The 19,741-nt window shown below is 53.0% G+C and overlaps 1 protein-coding gene across 2 annotated transcripts in view; it reads left to right on the top strand.

The window, feature by feature from the left end:
* Positions 1-19,741, top strand: part of SLC9A8 (solute carrier family 9 member A8) — a gene marked incomplete at its 3' end in the record, with an annotated part of 46,254 nt that overhangs the window by 22,986 nt on the left and 3,527 nt on the right. The window contains exons 6-12 of one of the 2 annotated variants that reach the window (XM_080716763.1): positions 239-340; positions 2,050-2,084; positions 5,936-6,079; positions 8,795-8,945; positions 11,300-11,396; positions 15,603-15,719; positions 18,602-18,684. In XM_080716763.1, the coding sequence (XP_080572889.1) occupies positions 239-340; positions 2,050-2,084; positions 5,936-6,079; positions 8,795-8,945; positions 11,300-11,396; positions 15,603-15,719; positions 18,602-18,684 (729 nt within the window). The remainder of the gene's footprint in view (positions 1-238; positions 341-2,049; positions 2,085-5,935; positions 6,080-8,794; positions 8,946-11,299; positions 11,397-15,602; positions 15,720-18,601; positions 18,685-19,741) is intronic. The other variant, XM_080716764.1, reaches the window with a different exon arrangement.

The raw sequence follows: 19,741 nt of genomic DNA, 5'->3' as shown, positions 1-19,741 counted from the left end.
CCCCTGGGTTTGATATCCAGCACCACAAAAAGAAAAACACTATCATAAAAAAAGAAAACTCTGGGGTGTGGTGATACATGCCTGCGATCCTAGTATTCGGAGCAGGCCCCAGGCTGCTGAGAGGCCCGGAGGCGCCGTCACTGTGGCCTGGGGGAGAGCGGGAGGGATGCAGGCACCGCAGTCGTGTGTCTTGGGGAGGTTTTGCCCTCGTTTCTCTGACGTCTTGTCTTTCAAATAGGGGAACTTCTTTCAGAATATTGGCTCCATCACGCTCTTTGCTGTTTTTGGTACTGCAATCTCTGCTTTTGTAGTAGGCGGAGGAATTTATTTTCTGGGTCAGGTAAGAAAATAGCTTTGAAAGACTTTGAAGATTCCGGGAGTGGGGCGGGCGCCTCCTGGCCTGGCTCGCGCTTGCGATTAGTGCCCTCCTGGTCACAGGAGGTGCACAGGAGCATGGGAAACGGACTCTGCCTCCCAAGAATTGTGGCATCTGGAATTGAGTGAATCTTTTCATGGCCATCGTCAGCAATATTTGGCTTTATTTGCAAATTAATATTGTCTTAGAATTAGCCATGTCTGTAATCCCATTATTTGGGAGGCTGAGACTGGAGGATCGCAGGTTCAAGGCCAGCCTCAGCAATATAGCAAGACTCTCAGCAACCTACTGAGGCCCTATTTCAAAGCAAAAAATTAAAAGCACCAGGGGTGTGACTCAGGTAGAATGTCCCTGAGTTCAAGCCCAGTACCACAAAAAAATTGTCTTAAATTGTAATATTTAGAAATGAAGCAGAGTAGAGACCATCACAATTTTCAAGTAAAAACAGGAGCAGTCAGGATTAGTTGGGTAGACTAAATTGGGATGGGACATTGTCTTTTAACAAAAATTTGCATTTAGAGCCAGGCGTGGTAGCGCACGCTTATAATCCCAGCGCTTGGGAGGCTGACGCAGGGAGGCTGACACAGGGAGGCTGACACAGGGAGGCTGACACAGGAGGCTCTCAGCAACTTAGTGAGACCTTGTTTCCAAATAAAGTATAAAATAGGTCTGGGAGTAGAGCCCAGAGGAGGTAGAAACCCCCTGGGTTCCATTCCCAGTGCCACAAAAATAAATAGATAGATAGATAGATCCCAGTGCCACAAAAATAAATAGATAGATAGATAGGTAGATAAATAAATAAATAAATAAATAAATACAATTTGCATTTAAATCAGATGATTCTTAACTGGGCTTGGTGGCTCACACCTGTAATCCCTGTACTTGGGAGGCTGAGAATGGAGGATTGAAGGCTCATGGCCATCGCCAGCAATTTATTGAGGCCGTCAGCAACTTAGTGAGACCCTGAATCAAAATAAACAGTAAAATAGGGCTGGGTGGCCTAGCTCAGAGGTAGAATGTCCTGGGCTCAACCAGCACCTCAAAGTCGGTCAGTGAGTCCGACGGCTCTGAGCTGTTCACTCAGTTCCGGGCTGTCCTCCTGGCGGGGCGGCGCTGCGTTCTGCGTTTCCCACCGGGACGCCCCGTCGGCGGTGGCACCAGCTGGGTGCTCTGCACATTGATGGAGACCAGACACGCGTAGGAAGCGGTAGCCGTAGATGTGCAGCCTGCATGTCCGTGCATGGCCCGGCTCCTTTCCTTCTGTCGACAGCGCCAGTCCGCCTGCCCCACGCGTGCTGAGGGCCAGCTGAGGCCAGGCGGGCGCGGGCAGGGCGCGCTGGGCGCTGCTGTTTTCTTCTCCTGATGCCCGGAGCCCGTTCCGTCTGGCTCTCAGTGGCAGCAGATAATGGATCTGCCGAGCAGCTTCCCTGTCGCCCAGCCCCTCGTATCAAAGAGAAACAAGCTCTGGAGAAGAAAGCGGCGTTCCCCGGGCTCGGAGCCGAGCCGTGCATGCGTGGACGGCAGCGTAGGAGGGCCCTTGGTTTTCGGTTGACTGGGGAACTGGAGACGATGCCCTTATTAGTGGTGATAAAGCGCTAATGGGCACCTTCGTCTTCTTGGCTGCGCTCCAGGGTTTTCTTTGTGTCTGTGTGTCTGTGTGTTTTATTTTACAGGCTGATGTAATCTCTAAACTCAACATGACAGACAGGTAAATCCCTCACACGGTAACTGCCCTGCGAGGGCCGTGCAGGCTCGGGGGAAGTTTCTCCGCGGTGCTTCCTGGCGCGCCCACTTCTCCATTTCACCCCTGCTCCCCTTGCTCGTGATTTCTGCCCTAGAATCCATTCTGAATTAATTTGTGGCTCAGAAATGACTCAGCATTACTTTGTGGACTTCTGAAGAGCCCTAGCCAGAGCACTGGCGACGGCGATGACTAGTTTACCTCACTCTTCTGTTTTGTTTGGTGCCAAGGATCAAACCCAGGGCTCCGTGCACGCCATGTACGCGCTCTGCCACTGAGCCAGCTCCCCAGGCCCAGAAAGTATTTAGTTTAAGCTTTGGTGGCAGTTACCTGTTCCTCCTGCCTACACGTATCACGCACCACTGTCTTTTTATCATTATTTATTTCGGTACTGGGGATTCAATCCAGGGGCATTCTACCTCCATCTACACCCCTAGCTCTTTTCCTTTTTTATTTTATTTATTTATTTATTTTTGGTGGTACTGGGGGTGGAACCCCGAGGCTTTCTACTTCCAGGCTGTACTCCCAGACCTATTTTATACTTTATTTGGAAACAGGGTCTCACTAAGTTGCTGAGGCTGGCTTCGAACCTGTGTGATCCTCCTGTCTCAGCCTCCCAAGCGCGCGTGGGGATTGCAAGCGTGCGCCACCACGCCCGGCTTCCCTTTTTTATTTTGAAACAGGGTCTCAGTAGGTTGCTGGAGATCTTGCTAATTTGCTGAGGCCGGCCTTGAACTTGTCATCCTCCTGATTACAAGTTCTCTCAAGTACTGGAATTACAGGTGTGGGTTTCTACACCTAGCTGCTTTTATTAAGAATCATCTTCAAGCTGGGCATGGTGACACATGCTTGTAATCTCAGTACTTGGGAGGCTGAGACAGGAGGATCCCAGGTTCAAAGCCAGCCTCGACAACTTGGTAAGTCCCACTGCAGCTTAGTGAGACCCTTTTGCCAAATAAGAAATAAAATCAGGCTGGAGGTTTAGTTCAGAGATAGAATGCCCCTGGGTTCAATGTCTAGTGCCACAAAAAGAAAAAAAAGTCATGTTCAACATTAATTTATAAGTCTTTACTGTGTTTTCTCTCTATATATATATATATTTACTTACTTACTTTTGGCAGTCCTGGGATTCACACCCAAGAACACTCTCCCCTTGAGCTACATTCCCAGCCCTTTTTTCATTATTTTCTTGTGAGACAGGGTCTCACTAAGTCACGGAGGCTGGCCTTGAACTTGCTTGTGGCCTCCTTCCTCAGGGGTTATCTTCTTGATAGAAAGGGGAGTGAGGACGGAGTTTTAGCTCTGCTCCCACCACGCGGGGCTGGAGCGGCCAGGCCCAGGCCCTCTGAGCAGGCAGAGCTGCTGCTCTCCAGGAGCCCGGCCAGGAATTATAATCCACTTAGCAGGAAGGGGGTGTGGTGGCACGTGCCTGTAACCCTAGTTACTCCAGAGGCTGAAGCAGGAGGACTGAGCGTTCAAGCCTGGCCTGGACAACTTATTGAGACGCCATCTCAGAGAGAGAGACAGACAGACAGACAGACAGACAGAGATCTGGTGGCGTGGCTGGGTCAGTGAGGTTCAATGCCCTTCCTGCCAGGCAGCCAGAGTTGCCAGTCTGTTAGCCATCATGTGCCTTGGGACTAGAATCTAAGAACATTTTCATAGGAAATGTGCGTTCCCACCTCCCCGTCCCCCTCCCAAGGCCTGCCCTGCCTGAGACAGGAATTTTGGAATTCTTGGGGGTTTCTTTGTTATTGTTGCTTTCAGAACTGGGAGTTGAACCCAGGGGCAGCCTACCTCCAAGCTATACCCCACCCCTATTTTTTATTTTAAAACAGGGTCTCACTAAGTTACAAGTAGCTAAAGCTGGCCTTGAACCTGTGATCCTCCTAGGAGTCTCAGCCTCCCAAGTGTTGAGATTACAAGTGTGCACCACTATGCCCGACGTGGAATTCTTGGTTTGAGAAAAGTTTTTTTGGTACTGGGGATTGAGCCCAGAAGCATTCTACCTTCAAGCTGTACCCCAAGCCCGATTTTATTTCTTATTTGAAAACAGTCTCAGCTGGGCGTGGGGACGCACACTTGTAATCCCAGCATTTGGGAGGCCGAGACCGGAGGATTGCGGTTCGCGGTTCAAGGACAGCCTCAGCTACTTAGTGAGGCCCTCCACAACTCAGCGAGACCCTGTTTCAAATTAAAGAATAAAAAATAGGGCAGGGGGTGTAGCTCGGAGGTCAAATGCCCCTGGGTTTCATCCCCAGACCCACCAAAAAAAAAAAAGAGAGAGAAAAAACAGTCTCACCAGGCTGATGAGAGTCTCACTACTTGCTGAGGCCATCCTCAGCGATCCTCCTGTCTCTCAGGCCTGCGATGATGCCCCAGAGGCCCAGCGTGGAAGGTGTGGCAGAGGAGAACAGAAGCTGTCGCCACGACCACAGCTGTGTGTGCTGAGCCGTCCACCCGCTCATGCTCTGTTGGGGTGGAGGAGAGGCGAGCACATGGCCTGGCTTCACTCTGGTGCTGTGGGCCATGAGCGTGAGGGAAGGAGGAAAGGCCACTGCCCCCAGCCCAATGGGGCGCCCCACTTGGCTGTGGGCGGGGCTGCCTTCCCTCCTTCCTGCCTGCCTTCCTGCCACAGGTCCTCTGGGCTGTGCCCAGCGCAGAGCCTGGGCACACAGCCAGGAGAAGAGGCATACCCTCTCTAGAATTCGCAGCCAGGCCAAGAGTAGCTCACATGCCCACAGGCACCACTGTGGGGACGGAGCCCAAGACCTCAGCCTTGCCTGTAATCCCAGTACTTGAGAGGCTGAGACACAAGGATCGCAGGCTGGCAGCCAGCCTCAGCTACTTAGTGAGGTCCCCCGTAACTTAGTGAGACCCTGTCTCAAAGTCAAAGGATAAAAAATAGGACTGGGGGTGCAGCTCAAAGGTAGAATGCCCCCAGGTTCAATCTCCAGTACTGAAAAAAAAAAAAACAAAAACCAGTGACCTCAGCCTGGCAGCGGCTCTTCTGGGTGGATTCCCATTGGCCACCCGGGGCACTGCCATGGAAACCCAAGGCCAGATTCGTGGTCTCCCCGGGAAGTTGTGCCGCAGGGCACTGTCCAGCCCAGGCCGCGTTGCTCCTCCCCTCCCGCCCTGCGAGCTGCTGCCATCTCTGGTTTGTGCCCTGCCGCGGGGCCAGGCCCTCACCCGGCTGGGGCCTTTTCTGAACCCTCTGCCAAAAGGTTTCCGCACCTCTGCCGCCACCGCGCTCGCTCCCACATCACGCGCTTGCCCTTCTCTGAATTGGGCTTGGTCTCTGGCCACGCAGTAGCTGCCTCTGAGGAGGAACGGCTGCTCTGACCCAGCCGGCCTGTGTCGAGTCCTGGCTGCACTTGCCCTGATTGGCTGTGGCCGTCGTCCCTGTGCCGGGCGGCAGTGCAGTCTCGAGGCCTGTGGTACCGCGTTGAGGGGGCTGGGGCGTGGTGAGAGCCTCCACGTCTGCTGACGTTTTGGCGTTTTCTGGATTGGCCACAAATGGCACCAGGGGAGCAGAGGCCAGGTCCCACAGCCCTGACCACGTGGCTGGGCGGGCAGGACGGACCCAAGCAGAAGTCTCCTGTCCCTCGCTGGTCAAGAGCAAGTCTTGGCCATCCTGGCCCCTCCCGGAGGGCCCGCCTTGCCCTGCCAGTTGGCAGATAGCGGGAGGAAACTGCCCCGCCTGTCAGTGCCCAGCCACAGGGCGCACCCTCTGCCGTGTGGCGCGGCCGTCCACTGGCGCGTCATCCTGTGGACGCAGCGAGCCACGATGCAGCCGCCCCTTCCTTTCCTTCCAGTTTTGCGTTCGGCTCACTCATCTCTGCTGTCGACCCCGTGGCCACCATTGCTATTTTCAACGCCCTGCACGTGGACCCCGTGCTCAACATGCTGGTTTTTGGAGAGAGTATTCTCAACGATGCAGTCTCCATTGTCCTCACCAAGTAAGTGTGGGGTAGGACAGCAGGGAGGTCCCGGACAGAGAGGCAGGTGACCCGTAGCGGCCCGAGCAGTGGCTCTGGGTGACCCGCACCTGCTGCCTTTCTCCATCCCTCTGCTCCGACAGCTCTTCTGTGTCGGAACATGCCAGCTGTGGGTGAAAAGGAGAGGTCCACCTCCTCTCTCCCACCTGCTAGCCATTCCTCCTCCTCCTCCTTTCTTTCTTTGTTAGTGGCAATTGAACCCAGAGGCATTTTACCTCCGAGCTGCAGCCTCGGCCCCTATTTTTAAATTTTATTTTGAAGCAGCGTCTCACCAAGTTGCTGAGGCTGGCCTCAAGCCTTCTATCCTCTGTCTCAGCCTCTCAAGCACGGGGGTGACAGGTGTGCACTGCCGGCCGCCATGCCGGCCCAGCTCCCGTCGGCGTCACGCAGAGGGCTTGCTCCTGGGGCTTGTGTGTGTGAAGCTCTGAGTTTGGCTCCAGAACCAAAGGAAAACTCGTGAGGGCGAAATCATCTTACCTATGAGCTGTTCTGAGAGCTGCTTGGCTCGCTGGTCTTTACTCTGATCTCATATCCTGCTGACATATTGAACATTTGTGATAAGGAATTTTACCCAAGTTAGAGTTGACATCATGAGTTATTTTTATATAACTCAGCTACTTAGTGAGGCCCTCAGCAACTTAGCAAGACCCTACTTCAAAATACAGAATAAAACAGAGCTGGGGGTGTAACTCGGAAGTAGAATGCCCCTGGATTCGATCCCTAGTACTAAAAAAAAGCTAAACTTTTTTGCTTTTTTATTTAGAATTATTCGTCTGATTTAAGAGGAAAAAATTGTCAAAGAGGCCTTTTCTGAGCCCTTCCAGATCCCTTTCCTGCTATAAGGCCAAAGATCCAGAGGAGAAATTTTGGAAAAAAAAAAAAAAAAGAGAGCAGCGAGGGCATCGTGGCGCGTGGACCGGCTCTTAGTGGACATGTGCCTTTGCAGGCCAGGCTCCCTGTGAGGGTGCTCCTGTGGGGACACGTGGACTGCGGCCCCTCGAGCTTCCGGCCTGCCCCCCTTACTGGCGCGGGGGTCACAGCGGGCTGGGCTGAGCCTCCTGCCTGCACACACAAAGTGCTGGCTGCAGTCTTGGCCCTTGCCGAGCGCCGTCTGCTGCTCAGGATGTGTTGGGCAAGAATGTTTCGGAGAGAAGTGACCAAGGGGGGCGGGCAGGAAGCCTGACATGCAGGCTTCTCAGCAGAGCCCCGTCACCAGGCCGTGCGGAGCCCGGTGTTCACAGACAGAAGCAGGAGGGGCGGCCGGCCTGCCCGCTTCTCGAGGCTGGCTGGGCTCCCCAGCGCCAGCCACCATCAGCTCTCGCCTCTCCCAGCCTACCCGGCAGGCCCACATCTTATGATAGGGCCTTCATAGACACTCGTTCCCAAAGTGCTGAGCTTATGAATAGGTGACCCCCCTTTTCATTCTTTAATTTTTGGTACTGAGGATTGAGCCCAGGGCATTCTACCTCAGCCCTACTTTTTATTTTTATTTTGAATCAGAGCCTCACTAGGTTGATGAGACCCTGAGGCTTATTAACTTAGCTGAGGCTGTCCTTGAACCTGCAGTCCTCCTGCCTCAGCCTCCCAAGCACCAGGCCTACAAGCGTGCACCACCATGCCTGGCTTTTCCTTTCATATTTTAATCTTATTTAAGGTAGGGTCTCAGTAAGTTGCCCAGGCCGGCCTCTCACTTGGGAAGCTCCTGCCTCAGCCTCCGTATCAGCTGTGCGTCCTCGGGCTCGTTTGGGCTGCTGACTACAGATGGGCCTGGTCTGTAGAGGTTGGGGAGCACGGCTGGGGAGGGGAGAGTGACGCGGAGCGTGTGGACCTGAGAGCCAAGAGCCAGGAGCCTGGGCGGGCAGGACGCGCGAGACTCCTCACGGTGACGGTGCTCCCGCTGGAGGTCAAGTCCACAGTAGCATTAGGGCTCTGACATGTCACTTAGCTGTCACAGCGGAAGGGAAGCCTTTGGGGCCCCTGCCTCGTGCCCAGCGTCTCCCCTCCGCCTCACGCCGAGGCTCCTCTGGCGGCCCCGCTCCAATCCGGCTTCTGGCCCTGGCCCCGGCCTGTGTGCGGCAGGACTCCTGTGCCGGAAACACTTCTCCCTGGAGACTCCCGACCTGAGGGAGAAGCCCCGGCGCCTTCCACAAGGCCTGCCGCGCCTGCGCTCGGCACCTCTCCCCTCGGCCCGGGAGCTCAGCCATGCCCATCCACGTCCAGACGCTCCCCTGTGCTCCTGGTGCCTGGGCCCCGCCTCCCCGCCTCCCCGCCTCCCCGCCTCGCACAGATGCTCCCACGGCCTGGGCCGCCTTCCCGCAGTTCACCTGTCCAACTCTCCTCTATCCCAAATCTAAACCCAGCCCACATTTCTAGAGCCTTCCTTGGCCCCCACGGTCGGAGCCGCATGTCCCCCGCCGCGTCCCTGTAGACCTGTCCTCGTCCTGTTCCTCTCCCTCGGGAGACCGCGGGAGCTCACTGAGGGCAGGGACCGCCTCATCCCTAAGCCCCCAGGAACCGACCCAGACATGTTGACGAACGTTTGGCTGACTGAGGCCAGGAATGAATGGACGCGGGCGCATGCACAGAGAATAAGTTTCCAGTTCTAAGTTAATTCCTAAGGACTGTCTGTAACATTCTCAACAGACTAGCTTCTTTCTGTTTTCTTTTCTTTCCTAGCACAGCTGAAGGCTTAACAAGAAAAAATATGTCGGATGTCAGTGGGTGGCAGACGTTTTTACAGGCCCTTGGCTACTTCCTCAAGATGTTCTTCGGCTCGGCAGCGCTCGGCACGCTCACTGGCTTGATTTCTGCACTGATATCCTTTGACGTGAGAAGCCGGCTCGATGGCATCCATCGCTAGCTAGTTTTTCCTGTTCCTTAAGGGGCCAATTTTAATCTAAGGCTTTGTGTAGGGGAAGATTTATGCTAAGTTCTGGTAAGAAGCACTCTAATTTAAACTCCGGGATTTTAACATTTAACAGATGAAATGTAGGATGCCACTTTTCCAAGCTTAAAGAGCACGCACCACGTTGGGCATCGGGTGTGACTTTGGGGGCTCCGAGCTACCGGAGCCTCATACCACATTCACACGACTCTGCCGCCGCGCCAGTTTGCATGTTCAGAAAGTTGGGAATTCATTTTCTTTCAAAATAGGAAGTTGAAAACGTCTTTACCCCCACTGAAAGTGTCTATCCAGACGCCAGAGACGACTTTGAAAGCCTGCTCTGCCGTTCCCACCTACTGTTGCCCAGCAACCCATGGGCTTTGCCCACCGGGAGGAGAGAGGCGGCGAGGGTGGCCCCGTGCCCTCTGCAGAGCGCTCGGCACACCTGGATCGGAGCAGGCGGCAGCCGGCCCTCACGTGCCTGCGCTTCCGTCCTGGACGAGGCCACCTGGTCCTCCTCCGAGGCCAGTCTGCTTCACAGATGGCTGGGAAGGACTCGCCCGCCCGCCCGCCTGCGCGCTTCCCCGCCGCTCTGCGCTCTGTTGGGCTTCCCACAGCTCCTTTGTCCAGAAGCCACGAGGCTCCGCCGAGTCGGCTGACGGCTTCTCGTATTGTGCCAATAAACAGAACGGGGAGAAGGAGAAATCTGCGCAGCGTGGGGTTCCCTCCGTGCTTGTCCTTTTCTCTAGGAAGGCACGGCTGTAATGAAGTTAGGACGTGGATTCTCTGAGCTCGGCAGAGGCCTCATGAGTGTTATCTGAGTGTACGTAAACTCTCCTCAGGGCTGCGGGGTAGACGTGCAGGGGCAGACATGGCTGTCCTTCAGTAGGGTGCTGAGCCCCTGCAGAGCGAGATGGCCGTGGCCTTGGGGTCACCCGACCAGAGCAAGCCGGAGGGCCATCCCGTGTGTCTGCAGCCCCGCCCACCGCCCTCGCTCCCAAGCTGCTGAGGCGGTGTTCTTGTGTTTTGGATGGTATGAGGATTGAACCTGGGGCATTGTACCTCCGAGGTACGCCTCCATCCCTGTTTTATTTTATTTAAACAGGGTCCCGCTAAATTATTGAGGCTGGCTTTGAACCTGTAGCCTTCCTGTCTCAGCCTCCGATTACAGGCATGTGTCATTGTACCCAGTTGCAAATTGGCTTTATTTATTTATTTGTTTATTTATTGTACTTGGGGTTGAGCCTAGGGTTATTCTACCTCTGAGCTACACCCCTAGCCCTACTCTATATTTATTTTTAAAACAGGATCTCACGGGGTTGATGAAAGTCTCACTACTTGCTGAGGCTGTCTTTGAACCTGGGATCCTCCTGTTTCAGTCTCCCCAGTTTTGAGATTACAAGTGTGGGCTACAACACCTGGCTTTAAATCAGCATTTTTAAAGGGGTTGACTTGGCTCATCATCTTCCCCACTGGTGATCTCAGGAGTTTCCATTTCTTGGTGTTTTGTCAGATTCCTCTGTTTTTTTTGTCAGATTCCTCTTTTTTTTTTTTTTTGTTTTGGTGGTACTGGGGTTCCTGGAAGCCCTTCTACCTCCGGGCTACACTCCCAGACCTATTTTTACATTTTTATTTGGAAACAGGGTCTCCTAAGCCAGTGCGCGCGGCTGGCTTCGAACCTGCGCGATCCTCCTGTCTCCGCCTCCCAAGCGCGGGGATGACAAGCGTGCGCCACCATGCCCGGCTTTTTTTTTTTTTTTTTTTTAACAGCAGCAATCTCTCTACAAAGAAAGATTTCAGAGCCGGGCATGGTGGCGCAGGCTTGTAATCCCCGCGCTTGGGAGGCAGAGACAGGAGGATTGCAATTCCAGGACAGCCTCAGCTACTTGGTGATGGCCTTTGCAACTCAGTGAGACCCTGTTTCAAAATAAAGACTAAAAAATAGGGCTGAGAGTGTGTAGCTCGGAGGTAGAATGTCCCGGGTTCCATCCCCAGTACAGAAAAAAAAAAAAAAAATAGAGTTGGGCGTATCACTTGGAGGTAGAATGCCCCTGGGTTCCATCCCTAGTACCACGAAAAAAGAGAGAGAGAAAGAGACAGAGGGAGGGAGGGAGGGAGGGAGAGAGAAAGGGAGGAAGGAAGGAAGATCTGACAGTGATGAGTTTTCGGCTGTGACACAGATGTGCAGTCTCCCGCCTCCTCGTGGCCTGACGAGCCTGGGAGGGCGCGCGGCCCGGGACTTCTGTCCATGCAGAGCCAGGCTGTTTTCCTTGACGGCCGCCGCGCACGTGCTCAAGCACGTCGACCTGAGGAGGACGCCCTCCCTGGAGTTCGGCATGATGATCATCTTTGCCTACCTGCCTTACGGGCTTGCGGAGGGCATCTCCCTGTCAGGTGAGCGGCAGAGGGCCCAGGCCGCCGTGCTGCCCGGCGCGGGGATGGGTCACGTGGGTCACTTCCAGCCACAGGAGGCAGGTTGAGAAGCAGAAGAGCTGCAGCTGTGTGGGCGACCGATGTGGCACCTTTTGTCTTCACTTACCTTCGCTAATTCATTCCCATCAGTCTTAGCGAGGCTCCGGTATAAGTGGAGAGCACCAAGCGTGGCCACACCTGTAACCCCAGGACTCAGGAGACTCAGAAGAAGGGTCTCTGGTCAGAGGCCAGCCTCGGCAACTTAGACCCTGAACCACTCAGCCAGACGCTGTTTCAAAATAAAGAATTAGATACGCCGTGGTGGTGCACACTTGTAAGCCCAGTACTTAGGGGGCTGAGACAGGAGAGTCGCAGGTTATCAGACAGCCTCAGCTACTTAGTGAGGCCCTCTGCAACCGAGGGATGACCTGTTTCTTTTTTTCTTTTTTTTCCCTTTTTTTTTTGCAGGTCTGGGGATGGAACCCAGGGGCATTTGACCTCCGAGCTACACCCCCTGTCCTGCTTTTTATTCTTTATTTTGAAACAGGGTCTCACTAAGTTGCGGAGGGCCTCACTAAGTAGCTGAGGCTGTCCGTGAACTGTGATCCTCCAGTCTCCGTCTCCCGAATGCTGGGATTACAAGCGTGCGCCACCATGCCCGGCTGAGACCCTTTTTCAAAATAAAGAATAAACTGGGCATGGTGGTGCACGCTTGTAATCCCAGCATTAAGGAGGCTGAGATGGGAGGATCGCGGTTTGCAGACAGCCTCAGCTACTTAGTGAGGCCCTTTGCAACTCAGTAAGACTCTGTTTCAAAATAAAAAATAGGGCTAGAGGTTGTCGCTTGGTGGTAGAATGCCCCTGGGTTCCATCTCCAGCACCGCCAAAAAAAAATAATAAAGAATAAGCCAGGCATGGTGGCATACCCTGGTAATCCCAGTAGTTGGAAGGATGAGACAGGAAGATAACAGGTTCATGGACAGCCTCAGCTACTTAATGAGGCTCTCTGCAACTTAGTGAGACCCTCTTTCAAAAATGAGTAAAAGAGCCGGGTATAGTGGTGCACACTTGTAATCCTAGTGCTTGGGAGGCTGAGACAGGAGGATCACACAGGTTCGAAGCCAGCCTCAGCTACTTAGTGAGGCTCTCAGCAACGTATTGAGACCCTGTTTCCAAATAAAATATAAAATAACTCTGGGAGTATAGCCCAGAGGTAGAAAGCCCCTGGGTTCCACCCCTAGTACCACCAAAAAAAAAAAAAAAAAAAAAAGAATGAAAGCCGGGCATGGTGGCACACACTGGTAATCCCAGCTTTTGGGAGGCTGAGACAGAAGGATCTGGATTCATGGCCAGGCTCAGCTACTTAGGCCCTTTGTACTCAGTGAGATCCTGTTTCAAAATAAAAAATAGTGCTGGGGGTATAGTTCAGAGGTAGAATGCCCATGGATTTTATCCCCAGTACCGCAAAAGAAATTTAAAAAATAAAGAATAAAAATAGGGCTGGAGGGTATAGCTCAGAGGTCAAATGCCCCTGGGTTCTATCCCTAGTACCAAACATAAAGAAAGAATAAAAATAGGGCTGGGGTATAGCTCAGAGGTAGAATGCCCCTTAGTTGAATCCCTAGTACTGCAAAAAAAAAAAAAGGAGGGGGGGGAGAAAAAGGCAGGGAGGGAAGGAGGGCTGATGGCCATAGCCCTCTAACAGCTCTCCCTCCAGAGCAGGCTGTACTGAAGCCGTGTACAAGGCGACTTAGGGGCCCGGGCGACGTCCGGCCGCGGCGTAAGGACCTCATAGCAGGGCTCGCCCGACACGGGAGGCCGGACTCAGTGTTTGGTTGTCGTCCCAGGAGACGGTTGAGCCTGTGCCCACAGTTGTTAAATTTTAAGAGTGCCGGCCTGGCCATGGAGACAGGGCTGGCCAGAGCTCAGCTCCTGCCCGCTGCCTGAGGCCCGGCAGGTGGGTGGGCGCCGCCCCTGGCAGCCTGAGCCCAGCCCATCCTGGCGTCCACCCCTTTTTTGTGTGGTCCTAGGGATGGAACCCAGGGGCATTCTCCCTCCGAGCTACACCCAACCCTATTTTTTATTCTTGATGTTGAAACAGGGTCTCACTGAGCTGCAGAGGGCCTCGCTAAGCAGCTGTGGCTGTCTGTCTCCGCCTCCCGAATGCTGGGACTGCAAGGTGCCCGATGCCGCCGCGCGCTCGTCCTGGCCCTTGAGAGGCCCCCCTGGAGCAGGCACCGCCGGCAGCCACTTTGATCTCTGCTGCCAGAGGCTTTTCCCTCCTCTCTTCCCTTCTTCCCTTCCTTCCTTTCCTTTGCATGCTGCAAATTGAACCCAGGGACAGTCCACCTCTGAGTTACACCCCCACCCCTTTTTATTTTTTTATTTTGAACAGGGTCTCACTAAGTTACTGAGCCTCACTAGGTTGCTGAGGCCGGCCTCTAACCTGGGATCCTCCTGTCTCAGCCTCCCTTGTGCTAGGATCACAGGCGCGCCCCCACGCCTGGCCTCGTGGCTTCTTGTGACCGCTGAGCAGCGTCCTCCCTCCCGCCGTCCACTGCCTGGACTCGGAGCGCGCCGAGGAGGAGTGGAGAAGCCGCTCCTGTTTCTGCTGGGGACTTCTCCTAGACCTTGCAGGAGACCAGCCCCTCTCCGCTGGCAGGCTCCCTGCTTACATAAACATCACCCATGAGTCACTGGGCGCTGGCCCACCTATTTTTACCTCTGTTTTTCCAAGTCGCTCCTCCGCCCCCTGGAGATTATTACTGAACACTGTTGGCAAAGCTGTAGTTCCTGCATCTGGCTGGAATTTGTGATGAAAACGAGTGTTCTTCTCGTCTTGTACCAAGCAGCAGGGGTTCTGTTTATAGGGTTTGGAGATTCGGCTCTTGGGACCTTGCACACCCCGGTGGGGCAGAGGCCGGTGCGGGCCGGGGCTCCTCCTCGGCTGCACTTGGCCTTTGGGCTTGGGCGGCCGGCCCTGCGTGTTGAGGGAGGCCCCAGGGAGCTGCGCCTGCACGGGGCATACGGCAGGCTTGGGTTTTCTGCCTGCTTCTCGTGCTCCCATTTTCCTGGCAGTGAGCAGCTCCCGAGCCCAGCAAGCCAGGTCGCACGGCCTCAGAGGGCCTAAGTAGCTGAGGCTGGCCGCGAACCTGCGATCCTCCTGCCTCAGCCTCCCAAGTACTGGGATTATGTGTGTGCATCACAAACGGCTTTTTATTATTTTTTCAGTAGTGGGGATGGAACCCAGGGGCATTCTACCTCTGAGCGACACCCCCAGCCCTATTTTTTCTTCTTTATTTTGAAACAGGGTCTCACTGAGTTGCAAAGGGCCTCACTAAGTAGCTGAAGCTGGCCGCAAACTGTGATCCTCCTGTCTCAGCCTCCCAAATGCTGGGATGACACGCGTGCACCATTATATCTGGATGACTTTGCCCCTTAAAGAAGTAAATGTCTCGGGAGTTCTTCCTTCAGGCCCTTTTTATTTGGGGATTGAACCCAGGGCATTCTACCTCTGAGCGACACCACCGGCCCTAGGTTATTCATTTCTTATTTGTGAATAGGGTCTCGCTAAGTTGCTAAGAGCCTCACACTGGCAGTTTTTCTGTCTCAGCCTCACGTGTACTACAGTTACAGGCGTATACCACCATACCTGGCCCTTCCTTTTTCTTAAGACCTCTAATGGGAGGCTGAGACTGGAGGATCATAGATTCAAGAACAGCCTCAGCGCCGGGCCTGGTGGCGCACGCTTGTAATCCCAGCATTCGGGAGGCTGAGACCGGAGGATCGTGGTTCGCGGACAGCCTCAGCTACTTAGTGAGGCCCTCTGCAACTCAGTGAGACCCGGTTTCAAAATAAAGAATAAAAAATAGGGCAGGGGGTATAGCTCGGAGGTCAGATGCCCCTGGGTTCCATCCCCAGACCCGCAAAAAAAAAGAACAGCCTCAGCAACACAGCATATTCTCAACAACCTAGCAAGACCCTGTTTCCAGATAAAAATTAAAAAGGTCTGGGGGTATAACTGACAGGTAGAATGCTCCTGGGTTCAATCCTCAGTACCAGCTCCCCCAAAAAACCCAAAACCCTAATGTTGTAGGTGCAGGGACCCGGCGCCCAGGCAGCGAGCCGCCTGCTGTGGGCACGAGTGGCCGGACCTGCCCGCTCACGCCTATGTCTCCGCCCCTCCAGGCATCATGGCCATCCTGTTCTCAGGCATCGTGATGTCCCACTACACCCACCACAACCTCTCGCCGGTCACCCAGATCCTTATGCAGCAGACCCTCCGCACCGTGGCCTTCCTGTGCGGTGAGTCGGCCTCCGTGCGCTCGCGCGGGCTGCCCAGAGCCAGCCGGGCACCTGCCCGTGCTGCTGTAGGAGTCGGGCTGTTCCCTGGCAGCGGGCGGCGGCGCTCCTCCCAGCCGGGTACCATGCCCCCTTCTCCCGGGTTCGTTCTTCTGACTGCTTGTCCGTAAAGTAAGCATAACGCCCTTGATTTTAAGACCAAAATGAGTGAGAACTGCTAATTCTGAACACTTGAGGTGTGGGGTTTTTTTTAATGTGTAAAAGCGATACTTCCAAAATGTATTCCTTGGAAATTATATTGGTGAGGGTGAGCTGAAGAGACTCCAGAGTTAAAAAAAAGAAAGAAAGGCAGAATTAGTTAGGAAGTTCAGGCTGAAGTTGAACGGGTTGAGGAGCTGGAAGACTGTCCGGCAGATGGGCATTGAGTTTCCTTCTCAGGGGAATGTGGGCCCGGCGTCCTCCGCGCGTGTCCACAGCGCCCTCCGTCTCCAAGAGCAGCCTGAAGAGCGGGCCTGGTGGCGCAAACCTGCCCTCCCTACTCGGGCCAGCCTCGCAGCTTAGCAAGACTCCTAGCAACCTGGCAAGACCGTTTCAAAACCAAAAATAAAAACCAGGCATGGAGGCACACACGTGTAATCCCACTGCTTGGGAGGCTGAGGCAGGAGGATTGCAGGTTCACAGCCAGCCTAAGCAATTTACTGAGGCCCTCTGCAACTTAGTGAGATCTGGTTTCAAAATAAAAATTAAAAAAGCCGGGTATGGTGGCGCATGCTCGTAATCCCAGTATTTGGGAGGTTGAGACAGCAGGAACTGGGTTCGTGACCAGCCTCAGCTACTTAGCGAGGCCCTTCACAACTCAGTGAGACCTTGTTTCAAAAAATAAAGACTAAAAACTAGGACCCGGGTGTAGCTTGGAGATAGATCGCCCCTGGGTTCCATCCCCAGTACTGCAAAATTAATTAATTAGTTAATTAATTAATGATAATAACAACAACAAAAATTTAAAGAGAGCCAGGAATGGTGGCGCACCCTTGTAATCCCAGGACTTGGGAGGCAGAGACAGGAGGACTGCAGGTTCTCAGCCAGCCTCAGAAACTTTGCGAGACCTTCCACAGTTTAATGAGACCCTGTTTCAAAGTAAAGAATAAAAAATAGGGCTAGAGATGTAGCTCGGATGTAGAATGCCCCTGGGTTCAATCCCCGGTACCACAAAATATAAAAAAATAAATAAATATAGGGCCGGAGGGTGTAGCTCAAAGACAGAATGCTCTTGGGCTCAATTCCCAGCACCATAAAAAATAAATAAAAATAAAATAAGGCTGAGGAGCTGAGTGTGATGGCGCATGCCTGTAATCCCAGTCATTGGGAGGCTAAAACAGGAGCGCAGGTTCAAGGACAGCCTTGGCGGGAGTGAGACTCAGCAACTTAGTGAGGCCCTGTTTCCAAATAAAGGGAAGCGCTAAGGATATGACTTGGAGGTAGGACGCCTCTGCGTTCAGTCCCACACCCCCAAAAGCCAGTTCGTAGCTCCCCAGTTACTAGGCTCTTCTGGGGGACATCACAGTTTAAGTTGGGGCCTAGGAATTTATATGGGGCTTTGTCTGTCTTTCTTTCTTTCTTTCTTTCTTTCTTTCTTTCTTTTTTTTTTTTTTTTTTTGTGGTGCCGGGGATGGAATCCAGGGACATTCTACCTCTGAGCTACACCCCCAACCTGATTTTTTATTCTTTATTTTGAAACAGGGTCTCACTGAGTTACAAGGGCCTCACTAAGTACTGAGGCTCCTGTCCTAGCCTCCCAAGTACTGGGATTACAAGTGTGCGCCACCACACCTAGCTTCTTTTCTTCTTTTATATATATATATATATTTTTTTTTTTTTTTTTTCTGTGTGTGTGGTACTAGAGATTGTACCTGGGGCATTCTCCTCTGAGTTACATCCTTAGCCCTATTTTTGTGACAAGGTCTCACTATGCTGCGGAGGACCTCACTTACTGAGTAGCTGAGGCTCGCCATGAACCTGCGATCCTCCTGTCTCAGCCTCCCAAGTACTGGGATTACCGGTGTGCGCTACCGTGCCGAGTTACGGTGATTTTTCTTACAACACACAAGTGACCCCTTGTACGAAGAAATCAGCTTTGGGCTCTTATAGTTTGTGAAGCGGAGTGGAGGCTGGAGCTGGATCTCTTCCTGCAAGCCCTGCTCTAAACCTGGGGCAGCCTTAAAGATGTCAAGTCAGGCCTGCAGCCCGCCCGCGCAGGGAGCTGACAGAGGCCCTTGACATGTGCCGTGTGGCGCCTGCCATCCTGGCTCCGAATCTTTGCCACTGCCGGGACCTTTGCTAATCACAGTGTTCAGCAAATGGGCAGATTCATATGTTTATCTCTTTCCCGGGTGGGACAGTGTTTATTTATAAGTGTTTGACAGTCCAGTCATTACACTGGGAAATTCTGAATAGCAGGGGCGTGCTGCCTGTGTGACAGGAAAGAGAAAGAGCCGGGGCCGGACGTGATGGCGCAGGCCTGGAATCCCAGGACTTGGAAGCTGAGACAGGAGGATCGCAGGTTTGAGGACAGCCTCAGCAATGTAGTGAGGCCCTCTGCCACTTAGTGAGACCTTGTTTCAGAATAAAACATAAAATAGGGTTGGGGTGTAGCTCAGAGATAGAACCCTCCTGAGTTCAATCCCCAGTACAGAGAGAGAGAGAAAGAGAGAGAGGAGAGAGGGAGAGAGAAAGAGAGGAGAGAGAGAGGAGAATGTAAGCACAGAGTTGACCACACACCCGCGGTGGGGCCCACGGGCCGTGGTTCCCGGCACTGCCAGCCTGCAGCTCGGCCCCCTGGCGGGGACGGCTGGGCTGAGCATCCTCCGCCCTCCGGTCTGTTTCAGAGACGTGCGTGTTTGCATTCCTTGGCCTGTCCATCTTCAGTTTTCCTCACAAGTTTGAAATCTCCTTTGTCATCTGGTGCATAGTAAGTGATTCTCTTTTTTTTTTTAATTTATTTAATTACTTATTTGTAGATCAATAACCATGTGTTCTGGATTCATTTATGTAACTGTTAACTGTTCGAGGTCAACAGCTACATAGACTCTCCTGTTTAAAAGTCTTTTTTGTTTTAAAAAACACCCCACAAACTCATAATAAGAGAAAGGGATGGAATTCAGTCAGTCAGAGCTCTGGAAAAGGACTACTGTTTTATTTTTTCCAGTGGATTTGAATGTTATGGTTTCCTCTAAAATGTAAAAATTAAGGTGGGCATGGTGGCACGCGCCTGTAATCCCAGTACTCGGGAGGCTGAGACAAGCGGATCACTGATCTGAGGACAGATTCAGCATTATGGTGTGATTCTCAGCAACCTAGCCAGCCCGGGACTCAGAACAAAAAATAAGCCAGACATGGTGGTGCAGGCCTGTAATTCCAGTTCTCAGGAGGCTGAGACAGGAGGATCGCGGTTCGCAGGCAGCCTCAGCTATGTATTTGCCACTCAGTGAGACCCTGTTTGAAGATAAAGAATAAAACATAGGGCCGGGGTGTAGCTCAGATATAGAATGCCCCTAGGGTCCATCTTTAGTACCGCAAAATAATTAAATAAATAAATAAAAGTATAAACCAAGTTGGGTGTGGTGGCACATGCTTGTAATCCCAGTTTTTGGGAGGCTGAGACAGGAGGATCACAGGTTTGCAATCAGCCTCAGCTACTTATGGTAAGGCCCTCTACAACTTAGAAAGACCCTGTTTCAAAATAAAGAATAGAAGCAGGGCATGGTGGTGCATGCTTATAATCCCAGTACTTGGGAGGCTGAGACAGGAGGATCTAGCAGATTTAAAGCCAGCCTTCGCTACTCAGTGAGGCTCTCAGCAATTCATTGAGAGCATTTCCAAATAAAATATAAAAATAGACTGGGCATGGTGGCTTACGCTTGTAATCCCAGCATTTGGGAGGCTGCGACAGAAGGATCACGGTTCGCAGACAGCCTCAGCTACTACTTAGGCCCTTTGCAACCTAGTGAGGCCCTGTTTCAAGATAA

This window comes from Muscardinus avellanarius (genome assembly GCF_963383645.1).
Source record: "Muscardinus avellanarius genome assembly, chromosome: 19".
Taxonomy (NCBI): domain Eukaryota; kingdom Metazoa; phylum Chordata; class Mammalia; order Rodentia; family Gliridae; genus Muscardinus; species Muscardinus avellanarius.
Note: the sequence above shows the minus strand (reverse complement) of the source record. Positions and strands in the feature narration are given on the sequence as shown.